Source organism: Sardina pilchardus, chromosome 9 (assembly GCF_963854185.1).
Source record: "Sardina pilchardus chromosome 9, fSarPil1.1, whole genome shotgun sequence".
In the NCBI taxonomy this organism is placed as follows: domain Eukaryota; kingdom Metazoa; phylum Chordata; class Actinopteri; order Clupeiformes; family Clupeidae; genus Sardina; species Sardina pilchardus.
Window position 1 is genome coordinate 27370364 of NC_085002.1, and position 13961 is coordinate 27384324.

The 13961-nt window shown below is 45.8% G+C and overlaps 1 protein-coding gene across 1 annotated transcript in view; it reads right to left on the minus strand.

Annotated features, from left to right (window-relative positions):
• The window catches only part of slc12a5a (solute carrier family 12 member 5a), a 118798-nt gene that overhangs the window by 8215 nt on the left and 96622 nt on the right, over positions 1–13961 (minus strand). The window contains exons 18-24 of the mRNA XM_062544516.1: positions 12968–13163; positions 12071–12240; positions 11568–11699; positions 9953–10060; positions 6378–6503; positions 2658–2854; positions 890–904 (exon numbers count right to left, since the gene is read on the minus strand). Of these exons, the coding sequence (XP_062400500.1) occupies positions 890–904; positions 2658–2854; positions 6378–6503; positions 9953–10060; positions 11568–11699; positions 12071–12240; positions 12968–13163 (944 nt within the window). The remainder of the gene's footprint in view (positions 1–889; positions 905–2657; positions 2855–6377; positions 6504–9952; positions 10061–11567; positions 11700–12070; positions 12241–12967; positions 13164–13961) is intronic.

The window sequence follows — 13961 nt, forward strand, 5'->3', positions numbered from 1 at the left end:
TACCTGCTGACCAGGTAGGATCTCTCACTAAAGACATGTACCAACTGACCAGCAACAACTTCAAACTAAAGACACATGTACCTTCTGACCAGCCAATGCAGAGAGCGTACTCAGACATACAGGCTACGCGGTAATACCTGGTCAAATGTACAGTATGCATGAGTAGAACTTTACTGATGTTAAGATATCTACACACCATACACACTACAGATGGGAAGTCCATGCTTCATATTTTGAAACAGGGTGAAGGAAACAGTGAAAAAGTGTTTTGCTAAGTGTCATGTGTGTTACTATCTTCATCTGATTATCTTGTAAAAAATGTCCCTGTCACCTTCCTTCTCTCTCTCTCTCTCTGCTCGGCTCTTTTTCTGTCTCTCTTTATTTCTCTCCTTCTTCATCTCTGTCTCTTCTCCCACTCTCACCTTCCATCTCTATCACAGTTTGAGTCATTACAAGGTTGGGCATGACACCGCGATAAATCACCCAGTGAACCACAGCCCACAGCCTGACCGTGTACCAGAGGCCTGGCCACAGCGAGTGGAACAGTGGGTGTATATGTACCGTATGTGTGTGTGTGTGTGTGTGTATCTCTCACTCTCTGTTGCTATGTGTGTATACGTCTCTCTCTTGTGTTTGTGTTTGTGTGTGTGTGTACATGTATGTATGTGGGTATGTGTGTATATACAGTATGTGTGTGTGTGTGTGTATGTTACATGTGTGTGTGTGTGTGTGTGTGTGTGTGTGTGTGTGTGTGTGTATGTGGGTATGTGTGTATATACAGTATGTGTGTGTGTGTGTGTGTGTATGTTACATGTGTGTGTGTGTGTGTGTGTGTGTGTGTGTGTGTGTGTGTGTGTGTGTGTGTATTTCAGCTGAAACGGATACTCACAGGTTCTCCCACTCCCTGGAGCATGAAGAGGAGAGAAACACGAGTTAGGAAGAGCTCATCACATTAGCAGCCATCAGTCATGGACCACATCACATTACGCTCAATCAATAGAACCAAATAGGATATGATGATCACTTTAACAGTCACACATCTCACTAGGACTTGAGATCACTCCATCAACGACATGACAGGAAGGCATTATAAAGTGACTGGTGATGAAGCAAGGGCCAAACTATGATTTTGGACAATATATTTACCATCAATATCAGAATATATTGAACATGATGATAAACTACTACAACACAATGATTTAGGATAATATATTTACCATCAATATCAGAATATATTGGCAACACATTTTGCATACAATACATTTTGAGTTATCAACACTACGTTAAAGCCAGAGTCTGCTATTCTGGATAAGGGTTATTGAGATTTGAGAAAGACAACAACAACAAAAAATGACACCGTTTTCTTCTCTTTTTCGTTTTCTGACAATTTCACTGCAATCTTTACTTTAGTTATCATACAGTATGCATGTGACAAATAAACATCCTAGTATCCGTGCATCCTTCTACACTCCTGAAGGACTCCACTATGCGTGCATCCCACTTACAGAGCCAGGCATGTGCACACAAAACACACAAAACACACACACACACACACACACGCACGCAGAGCAGCCAGGTAAAGGACGGCAACGTGCATTTAGCTGCATTTGACAAAGTCTTTTGGATTAGGATCATGGACTGTATACTTTCTACTTTCAGGGATTATATTGCAACTCTAGGAAGCTTGTCTCACATTTCACATCTGTCGGTGATTGGGTAAGACGTGCTATTTTTCAGCGTCAAACTGGCTCGATCGAGAATCTACCCCAGTGTTGGATTTGAGGCTGACCGTGGAGTGATGCTGGTTGGATCCAGGAGGGTTTGCATCCATCACTGTTTGACTACAGGTTAGTCCAAACAGGAGCGTGTGTGCATGTTGTACACATGGACAAAAGGCTCAGTGGATGTTTTCTGCATTCTGTTTTGTTAAAGAGGAACTATGCAGGTTTGGCGATTTCTTCGCTGTTTTCTCGTTTTACGCTAGCAGGTTTTTCTTCAGAGCTTCCCCTACAGCTTTAGTTAGTATATTTTACAACACTACTCTATCGGTCAGTCTGCCTTTTCATGAAGCCTCGCAAAAAAAACATGTGAAAAACTGCACTTGCAAGTTTGTCTGTTTGTCTATTGACAAGCGCGGTTTTTCCACTCACAGGTGCAACCCAAAATAAGTCCAATAACCATTCCAATGACTCCAAAGTTGATCAGTTAGGGCAAATTAAGCTAAAAAACTGGCACAGTTCACCTTTAAGTGGAAACCAGCTGCCATCAGGGCAGAGGCCAGCGAGGCCAGTGTATAATGGGACTCAGGCGTACAGGCAGGACAGGAGCTTTGGACAGCTCCCAGAGCAGTGTCTGCTCATTACAGACTGCACAGGAGCAGCTGTACTGCGCTGCTCTGTTAACTGTACTGTGTAACTGTTATGCTAATGAGTTATGTATTGTGTGTGTGTGTGTGTGTTTTTTATTTTTCTGTTTTTCTAATTTGTATAATGCCTGTCTCTATTTCTATTACCATTTCTATGAAGTCTGTCGCTTAGTCTTAAAAGAAAAATGTAAATGTCACGAAAACTTCAGTGTTGAATGAAAACGTTAAACGCGTTCGAGAGAGAGAAACGGAGAGTCCCGCAGATGCCCCCTGCAGGCGCCCCCATACTCACGGCTTCATGCTGAAGAGGTCCTTAATGCCCTCGGGGGTGGCCCCAGTGGGGGGTTTGGGGGGCTCGCCGTCGGCGGGGCACTTGGGGTCGGTCCAGGTCCTCTGGGCCTCCCCGGGGGTCTCGATGCTCTCGGTGGCGGGGGACTGGGGGGTGGCCGGGGTGGGGGGGTTGGTGCTCTGGTCGTGGATGAGCTGCTCCTGTGACGGGGGGGACACAGCCACAGACTAAGACAGGACACAAGACAGGGCAGAGAACCAACACCATGGAACATCAGGAGGGAGAGAGGGAGAGAGAGGGAGGAAGGGAGAGAGAGGGAGTGAGAGAGAGAGGGAGAGAGAGGGAGGAAGGGGGAAGAGAGGGAGTGAGAGGGAGAGAGAGAGAAAGGAAGGGGGAGATGGAGGGAGGGAGAGAGAGGAGAGGAGAGGAGAGAGAGGGAGAGAGAGAGGGAGAGAGAGAAAGGAAGGGGAGAGGGAGGGAGAGAGAGGAGGAGAGGAGAGAGAGGAAGAGAGAGAGAAAGAGGGTGAGGGAGAGAGAAAGAAATGAAAGAATAGAGAGGGAGAAATAAGGAAGAAGGGAGGGATAGAAACAGAGAGATTGGTAGCAAGAGCAAGAAAAAGAGGGAGGGATAAAGAAAGGAGAATGGCCAGAGGGACAGAGAGAAGGAGAGAGAGAGGGAGGAAGGGAGGGAGGGAGAAAACGAGTGAGGGAAAGGGGGAGAGAGAAGAAAAGGAAAGACCAAATGGGGCAGCACCATTGAGGAATTGAGCGATAAAGAAGGGAGATGTCAGGGGATGAGGGATCATTCCACCACAGCCAAGGAGAGAGGAAGGAGAGAGAGAGCAATTATAACCAGCAGCAGCAGACACACATCAAACACAATCACTGATACACATTACCTTAGAGGACACGCACACACTCACACTCACACGCACACACACACACGCTCACGCTCACACACGCTCACACATGCTCACACACGCACACACACACACACATGCTCACACACCCACACACACACACACACATGCACACGCACACTCACACGCTCACACACACACGCACATGCTCACACACACACACAAACACACACACACACACACACATGCACACTCACACACACATGCACACGCTCACACACACACACACACACACACACATGCTCACACACACACACACACACACACACACACATGCACACACTCACGCACATGCTCACACATACACACACACACACACACACACACACACACTTTAGCAAAACAACTGAACACTTCACACTTCCCTAAACCAAGCAGAAGCAGAGGTGGACTAGTGGTGGTGGACATGATCCCTCCCTCTCTCTGAGTCTAACCTGTGCACTGCTGCTGCAGCCTGCCCTGTACAGCAGCCTGCAGCAGCAATTAGCTGACTGCACCGCTAATTATCTCTGATCTCAGATCAGATGAATCGGAGGCCCGGCACAGAGGCGCGATGGGAGAGAGGTGAGCGCGGAGGTGGCGAGCCAGAGCCAGTGATCTATAACAAAAGACTATTATTATACTCGGCTGGGCAGCGGCAATTATCTCGGCATTATCTGCGCCTTTAGCATGAGCGGCGCTATCAGCGATTGCTTAATGAAGGGGTGGCTCACGGCCAGATTAGCAGTAATAAATACATTAGGCTAACGCTAGTTAAATTACAATGATATGTTATACCTACAAGAGATGCATACAGTGGCAAGCTAGCAGACACATTTGAGGACATGACACAGAAAACGGCATTTGCTAAAAAAAACTGGTGCTAAATGGCTAAAAGCTTAATACATTTAGGGGTGTTTTTGGGGTATTTTTGTTATCAAACACTGAGCGCATTGTTCCAAAGGGTTGTTCTTCTGTTTCTTAATCAGTCATGGGTGTGTTTTGGGCGTAACATCTTCTAACCACATCTGTCATTCCCTTTAACAGCAAGCAGCGCAGCTTCAAACAGGGCATCAGGGCATCAGGATTTTGCCAGTCAGCGGCACATTTGAAGGAATCTGCTTGCATGCGAGACCAGACCATGTATATAACTCAGGGTTTGTGACTACACACATTCTGCACTCATCTATGCCACACCCCTGGGCACAAGGTTTAATAAAGGTGGAAATCCGCCACTCGCTGGATGTGAGATAAGAATCAGCTTTGCGTCACGCTTTGCACCACTTTGTGATCGCCAAAACACAGCCCCATGTGTGAGTCCTGTTTGTCCCAAGGAGCTGCCGTAGCTCACAGACAGGAGTTAGGCTGCCGCAGCTCACAGACAGGAGTTAGGCTACCATAGCTCACAGACAGGAGTTAGGCTGCCATAGCTCACAGACAGGAGTTAGGCTGCCATAGCTCACAGACAGAAGTTAGGCTGCCATAGCTCACAGACAGGAGTTAGGCTGCCGCTACGGTGGCCGAGAAGGGCCAAACGCGCTCAATTAGAGAAAGCAGTTTCAAATACAAAACGGTGCAAATTAACAAAAGTACAAACAGAGAAACGTGGTACAAATGAAAAAAAACGCACTGCAAGAAACAAAAGCAAATGCATCTTCATGAAATGCGCTGCAGGAAGAGAAACGATGCAAAACACAAAACGCTGCATCTTCATGAAATGCGCTACAAATAGAGAAACGATGCAAGATACAAAAAGCTGCAAGTACAGCGCTCCTACAACGGAAGTGCTCCAAACCTCCAGAGGGCGCTCTCACAGTGACAGCGCCATGGAGAAGCTGACACACAGGAGGATGACGAGTTCTTCTAACGTCTCAATCAAAAACTGATCGCAAGAAGAAGTTGCATTACAGCGTAGCAAGGTAATGTGACTTGTCTTTGTTTATATTCATATATTATGTTTATGTCACTGTACAACGCTGTACATTACGTGACGTTGTGCTACATTTTAGAAGAACTCGTCATCCTCTTGTGTGTCAGCTTCTCCATGGCGCTGTCACTGTGAGAGCGCCCTCTGGAGGTTTGGAGCACTTCCGTTGTAGGAGCGCTGTACTTGCAGCTTTTTGTATCTTGCATCGTTTCTCTATTTGTAGCGCATTTCATGAAGATGCAGCGTTTTGTGTTTTGCATCGTTTCTCTTCCTGCAGCGCATTTCATGAAGATGCATTTGCTTTTGTTTCTTGCAGTGCGTTTTTTTTATTTGTACCACGTTTCTCTGTTTGTACTTTTGTTAATTTGCACCGTTTTGTATTTGAAACTGCTTTCTCTAATTGAGCGCGTTTGGCCCTTCTCGGCCACCGTATGCCGCAGCTCACAGACAGCTCACAGACAGGAGTCAGGCTGCCATATCTCACAGACAGCTCACAGACAGGAGTTAGGCTGCTGCAGCTCACAGACAGGAGTTAGGCTGCCGCAGCTCACAGACAGGAGTTAGGCTGCCGTAGCTCACAGACAGCTCACAGACAGGAGTTAGGCTGCCATGGCTCACAGACAGCATACAGACAGGAGTCAGGCTGCCATATCTCACAGACAGCTCACAGACAGGAGTCAGGCTGCCATATCTCACAGACAGGAGTCAGGCTGCCATATCTCACAGACAGCTCACAGACAGGAGTCAGGCTGCCATATCTCACAGACAGCTCACAGACAGGAGTCAGGCTGCTGCAGCTCACAGACAGGAGTCAGGCTGCCGTAGTGTTCAGGGTTTACGCGACGTGGCTGTCTCTGTGGCAACAGAAAGCGGTTGCCGGGGGGAACCGGGCCGTACCTCCTCCTCGGGCTTCTCCTCCTTGCTGCCGCCGGGCTGCTCCTCGCTCACGCTCAGCTGCGCGGGCGCCGGTGCCGGGGTCTTACGGCGGATGGACCCACGGGAGCTGTCCGTGATGCTCTGGATCTGAGAGAGAGAAGAGAGAGAACAGGGAAATAAAGAGACGCAAGGAGAGAGGGATGAGGAAAAAAGAGAGAGAACAGGGAAATAAAGAGACGCAAGGAGAGAGGGATGAGGAAAGAAGAGAGAGAACAGACACATGAAGAGATGCAAGGAGAGAGGGATGAGGAAAGAAGAGAGAGAACAGACACATAAAGAGACGCAAGGAGAGAGGGATGAGGAAAAAAGAGAGAAAACAGACAAATAAAGAGATGCAAGGAGAGAGGGATGAGGAAAAAAAGAGATGAAAGAAGGTGACAGAGAGGGCGAGAGACAGAGGGATGTAAGAGAAGAAGAGGGGCAGAGAGAGAGAGGAGAAATAGAGAGAGGGATGCAAAATGAGCGAGAGAGAGTGAGTGAGAGAGAGAGAGAGTAAGTGAGAGAGAGTGAGTGAGAGAAAGAGTGAGTAAGAGAGAGAGAAAGAAAGAGAAAACAGATGTCAGCAGACATGGGAATTGGACTTGTAGCTGCATCGCCCGCGGACAAACATGCATCATTTAGGAGGCCTGTGATAGCGCTGCATGTTTGCTGTGTCTGTGCGTCTGTGTCTCCCCTTCAAGTCACGGAGAGCCGACGCTGTTCTGAATGGATTTTCCTGCTCTGCTGGGGGAGCGAGAGAGCTTTTGAGGGGCTGGAGAGGTGTACAGTTGTACAGGCGCACCACAGAGATCAATGGCTCAGAGCCCACACATGTCTCATGTCACATACAACACATAACATGAACTCATGCATGGCACATGGACTAAGCACATTAGAAGTGCTCTTTTAGCATCCCCTGAGAAGTGCTATCACTTGAGAATCTGGCACCGCACCTCTGCTGCATAGATGTAGTACAGTGTGTATGAACGTGTAAATGTGTACGCAGAACACGTGTGGAGAGTGTGTGCCCTTGTATGTGCATGTGTGCAGGCAGGGGCGCCTGCAGGAATTAATGCTATGGTACGCACACCAATCACCCCCCCGAAAATATTTTGCTGATATTGTACAATATTTGTCCGTTTCTCGGTTTTATATTTGTGCATTGGTCAGCAAAAAAGTAGCCTACATAGGCTATAACATCCACATGCAATAACACAATTAGAAATTTGAAAGTGATAGTAGCAGTGGTATAAGCGGGATAATCAACTCCGCGCCGTGCGTTTATGTAAGGGATAACGGCCGACGAGGTGACCGGTTCGATGGAAATAATGGCTAGGTGGAGGTCTAGAACTCCGGCGACGTGCGAAGCACGGAGTTACCTCCGCCGTGCCATTATTTCCATCGAACCGGTCGACCTCGAAGGCCGTTATCCCGCTTATCTCCCGTTTGTATTCATAACCTGTATATTTAGAACATAGTTTTATTCCACCGTTGCGTCCGTTAACATCGCTAAAACTGTCTTGACCGTGGGACTACTTTCCGCCACATATCAACTTTCTACTTGCAGGACAAAACTGCCGTTACTAGTTCTAAATGGATAGTTGCTATGGCCAAAAGCCAGTCGTTAGTTCTAAATGGCTGGTTGCTACGGCCAAAAGCCAGTCGTTAGTTCTATCTCTGCCGTTGTCAAGCGGGCATTTCCCAGGATTCTGATTAACTTTAACTTTGAAAGATCGCTACTTTTATAGCCTACATGGCATCCAACTAGCTACAATCAACCTCTGTGATATGCTACAATGTTACTATGGTTCTGCACGTCTGTATTTCAGCTTGGATGCAACGTGACAGTTCATTTAAAGTGATATTCCGCCATTTTTGGAAATACGCTCATTTTCCACCTCCCCTCGAGCAAAACAATCGATATTTACCTTGTTCCCGTTCATCCAGCCATTCTGTGAGTCTGGCGATACAACTTTTAGCTTCAGCCTAGCATAGATCACTGAATCGGATTAGACCATTAGCTTCTCGCCTGCTAGCTTCATGTTTAAAAGTGACTAAGATTTCTGATAATTTTCCCATTTAAAACGCGTCTCCTCTCAAGTTAGAAAGTGCAATAAGACCAACTGAAAATGAAACCTGGCGTTTTTCTAGGCTGATTTGACATGGAACTACACTCTCATCTGGCGTAATAATCAAGGCAACTTGCAAACGTACCATAGGCGCAGTGATATCGTACGCAGCATCTGAAAATAGTCCCCATAGACATCAAGCAGTAGTAGTGCCAGTAGCTGCAAGTTGCCTTGATTATTACGCCAGATGAGAATGTAGTTCCATGTCAAATCAGCCTAGAAAAACGGCAGGGTTCATTTTCAGTTGGTCTTATTGCACTTTCTAACTTGAGAGGACACACGTTTTAAATGGGAAAATTACCAGAAATATTAGTCACTTTTAAACATGAAGCTAGCAGGCGAGAAGCTAATGGTCTAATCCGATTCAATGATCTATGCTAGGCTGAAGCTAAAAGTTGTATCGCCAGACTCACAGAATGGCTGGATGAACGGGAACAAGGTAAATATCGATTGTTTTGCTCGAGGAAAGGTGGAAAATGAGCGTATTTCCAAAAATGGCGGAATATCCCTTTAAACTTCGCAACGAGTTTGGCGAATTAATATTCAAGTGTGATACGGGAACTACTTCGAAGGTAGCAGGTTATACGAAGTTAATGGCCACCCCATCAGCCAATCAGAGACGAGAATTCCATTGTTGAGGGAGATAAAGGAAGATAATGCACTTATCGAAGTGTATAGTCCCCTCCGCCTGCGGCGTCGGGTCCTTATTACCACTTCGAACGTGCATTATTTTCCTATAAACGCACGGCGCGTCGTTGATTATCCCTTACACAATACTCATTTGGACAACGTTACACAGCTAAGTTACTGCTAAGTTACGTTTAATTTTGTTCAAGCATTAACGTCTGATATTAAACAGTGTTGTAATGCTAGTCTAACGTTCCGACAAGCACACAAATTGTCTACCTAGCTTGTTATTGCCCATCTGGAATCTCCTCTAGCTTTCCTGCCTCCATCTTCCATTCTTTCTCTTTTCGTTGTTTAAAAGAACTTGCGATATCCACGATGAGTATTTCAGTTAGTGATTTAGCGTCACATTGTGTTCTGATAACAATAGATAGCCGAGTAAAAGAAAACAACAAGCCTACTTGCGCGCCTGCGTGCGTAATCTCTCCTGCTCAAATGAAATATGTGCGCGTGGATATACAGTAGCTCTGCATTAAGTTAATTTTGATAACGTGTTGACAAACTTCATATAGAAAATTGTAAATAGCCTGATGGCATGGCATGCGGCTAATGGGATATTGTGCATAGTTGGGAAGTTATGGTAGGCCAATTTGATGTGAATACACACGCACAAGGGTCATTTTCTTTCCTTGATGAGTAGTCTCAAGGTACGCACGGTGCGTACGGCCGTATGCCTGCAGGCGCCACTGTGTGCAGGTGTGTGTGTGTGTGTGTGCGCGTGCGTGCGTGTGTGTGTCTCACCTCGCGCTCCCGCTCCGTCTTGGTGAGATTGATCTGTTTGAGGATTTGAGAGCGCTGCTCCATCATTAGAGTCTTCTCATAGGTGTAGGCTGTGATGTCACTGTCTTGCTGCAAGAGAACCAATCAGACAAAAGCATGGGAAACACTTAGTGACACACACAAAACTAATCTGACCGATAGGACAATTCAAACATGTCAAATGCATGCACAGAACAATATTTTCCTTGCTGGGAAAATATACTGTATATAGGCAAAATGTATATAGCCCTATATATTCAAGCAATATGATTTGAGTGGGAGTGGGGATGGTAAAGGCTGGATTCAGCTGTAGGTACGAGGCCGAAGGCCGACGACCACGAGTGTCATATTGCTTTCATACAACAGTCCCATTACTAATTTAGCTTTAAGTTTTAAATTGTGTTTCATATTGTTCTTTTTTTTTTTTTTTAAAGATTTTTGTTCGTTCATCCTCCACCCACACAAATAGTTCTAATCTTTAGCGTTTACATTTACCGTTGCCCAGCAACGTGACACCACTCAAAACATACGTTGCTTGAGAGTGAACTTGAAAAAAAATATTCAACATGGCGGAGCTAACTCTAAAAGGGCAGTAGTTTTGTATGAACAAGTTCAGCGTTTGTGCGCTTATATTTTCTAACCCAGGTTTTATGACCAAAAAAATATGTATAATATGTCTCTAGTCACACACAACACATGAACTCATGCATGGCACAAGGACTAATCACATCAAAAGTGCTCTTTTAGCATCCTCTGAGAAGTGCTAACGCTATCAAAAATACGTCTGAGCTCATTAACGGGCTCTCTGCCAGACACCTACTTTGTGTGCTTCTCACTTATACTGTAGGTGACATTATGAAATAGTTACTCTCTTGCTATGAATGAATGGAATGTTTGTGTTGGTTGTTCAATGTGATACGTGTAGTGATTACTAGCAGTTTAAAGTCTTGAGTGGCGTTGTGCTGGGATATCTCAGTACTTAGACAACTCATAGAATGCCTCTCATCCAATCAAAAATGAATAAATAGCTCGGCTAGACCTAACTGTCACATAAATATATAAATATATATATCATGAGGCCCTTTAGACTTAAAAGCATCATGTCTTCTGTAGAGGATTTGTAAGTGGGACAGCAAGGTCAGAGCCGCAGACACTGAGACTTTCTTCCTGCTGATAACGCCAGAGACGCTATTTTAATCCATCGCTGCGAAAATGTCACCATTAGACTAGACTGCACTCCTGTGAACCAATCAGATGGGATCGACCTTCAGCGACCTTTAGATAAGGTGACCTTATCAGTTGCACAGAAAAACACCAAAGGAGAGACGCAGATGAAGTCTGATCACTTACACACACTATTACAGATACACAGGAGAGAGAGAGGGGAGAGAGGGAGAGAAAGAGAGAGAGAGAGAGAGAGAGGAGGGGAGAGAGAGAGAGAGAGAGGAGGGGGGTGACTGTAGGTGAGTGTAGGCCTATGTCTTCTCCACAGCACTGACATACAGGTTCCAGAGGGAAATTACTTTTTGGAATGGAGTTTGTACATCTGTGTGTGTGTTTGCGTGAGAATATGTGTGTAGGTGTGTGAGTTCTGTACCATTTCCACGACTTCGACCTGGGCCTCAATACGCAGGTGGTAGAGGAAAGTGGTCAGGTCCTTCTTCATCTGAATGCTGTTGTCGTCCATCTGAGCCACGGTGAAGATGCGCATCTTACACTTCCTCCAAACCTGCCGAGCAACCCCACAGACAAGAACAGCCCCAACACCGGGACACCGTTAGCAACCCCACAGACAAGAACAGCCCCAACACCGGGACACCGTTAGCAACCCCACAGACAAGAACAGCCCCAACACCGGGACACCTTAGCAACCCCACAGACAAGAACAGCCCCAACACCGGGACACCTTTAGCAACCCCACAGACAAGAATATCCCCAGAATATTCTCTTTAGGTCTCTACTGAATGAACACATACACACACAACCCCACAGACAAGAATATCCCCGACACCCGGACACAATTAGTTTTTCTTTTCTGTTGTACTTTGGAATGCTCTGTAGGTCTCTACTGAACACACACACACACACACACGCACACACCTTGTGCTGCCTGAGGAGGAAGGGCAGGAGCATCAGCATGCCTCCGTCGTGGACGATCCACCAGACGTCGATGTGGCCCTCTGTGAAGCGCTCGCCGTTAGATGGGAATGCTGCAATGTTCTTGGGCACCATCAGTGCCAGGCTGGCAGCTGTGGTCTCTCTGACCAACTCTGTCAAAAGTACGGGAAACACACACACACACACACACACACACACACACACACACACAGACAGACACAGATGAGTAAGACACACATGAGATAAACACAGCTGATTTAAACTGCAGGAGGACTGCCAATATGGCATCAAACTAAAACACAGTTTTACAGCATGTATCCAACCTTTAAGATAACATTTATGACAATAAAAATAATGTCATATAGCACAAAGGCACCAAAGTAGAAACAACTAACTACTAAAATAGAGCGACTTTAGTCCAAACACTATCCCAGATCCTACATGACATTCATAGATAATAAGATGTCCATAGTCATCAGTCCAGTTTCTCCATTGACTTCCGTCATTATCACTGTGAAGATGCTAATTACAACTTCCGTGTTTTTGGACTGTTTTAATTTAATGCGCTTTTGCACATGTGCCTAGCGGGCTGTTAGCTTTCGATAGTCTACAGGTGAGGTGATGGGTTAATTAGGCCACACCCACTCTGGTGCGCCATAAAAGGTCTAGAGTTTTGGTGTGTACAGTAGGAGACCGACTGATTGATGTGCAAGTTGTAATGTGTAACGTCCATTTTAAACCAGTTTGTGCAATTAAAAAGAAGACCTTTCTATCTAGACAGTTTTTAATCTTTTACAAATGCAAGACGGTGGACACTTCTTCATAGTCGCTAATGGCCTGGCCTCAGGTAAACCCTCAGGCCCTTCTGAGAGCCCTTACCGATGAAGTTCCTCCAGGTGGAGTGGTCCTCGGCCTGCTTCCAGTTCCTGGGCCAGCTGACCAGCACGGTGTTGTGCTTCATTCCCCCGAGACCCCCGGCCTGCAGCAGGTGGGAGGTGGCGTCGCGCAGGTTGGAGGAGATCACCACCTGGCTGAAGCCCTTCACCTTCTCCGTCTCCATCAGCTTGTTCAGGGCCTGCAGGCAGCGTGCACAGGTGAGGGGGCGGGGGGGGGTTAGCACTCGTTGACACACCTGTTGAGGTGTCTCATGACCATGGCAACCTTGACAGGGACAACAAGGAGGCGGATATTCCCAGTCGCACTCCCCCTCCCCAGATCAATTTCCAAAAGATGATTTTATATACTTTAACTGAAGCATGTGTTCCAATACTTTTGGAGGGCACTGTATACTATCATATTCAAATATATTGACAATTATATTATGTTAAAATATATTGACAAATGATACATGGAGATATATGTTATATATATAATTGGAAAGTGGTGTTCTGAAATCCACTGACAAATAATCCCAAAGGAGTTGATCGATTTACTTACTTACTTTAATTTAAAAGTGAGATTCTAATCCTTCATACAGTAACTCCCGCTAACGGTGGGAGTGGAAGATGAGACAAGACAATGATAGGTGGAGATTTATCCACTATTTCAAACTAGTCTTTCTACTTTGAAAGTGCCGTATTAAACGTTTGAAACTTGTCTCTGAAATCCTCTGACGAGCTGTAACAGCCAGCAGGTCTGAATCTCTCACACAGCAGTGAGCCTGTCTCATGCAGTTTATTTTAAGCTTAAAAGACAATCTTATTAGAAAACATCGATGTTCAAATTAATCCTAGAGGCTGTCATTTCCAGCCAGCTGACATATGGATTGAAGCACACAGAAACATCGATGAAAAATAAATGAAATAATTGATTTTTTTTCTACTTTGTGTGGGCTTATATTCAGAATTGATTTTGCAGAATTTAGGAGAACTAC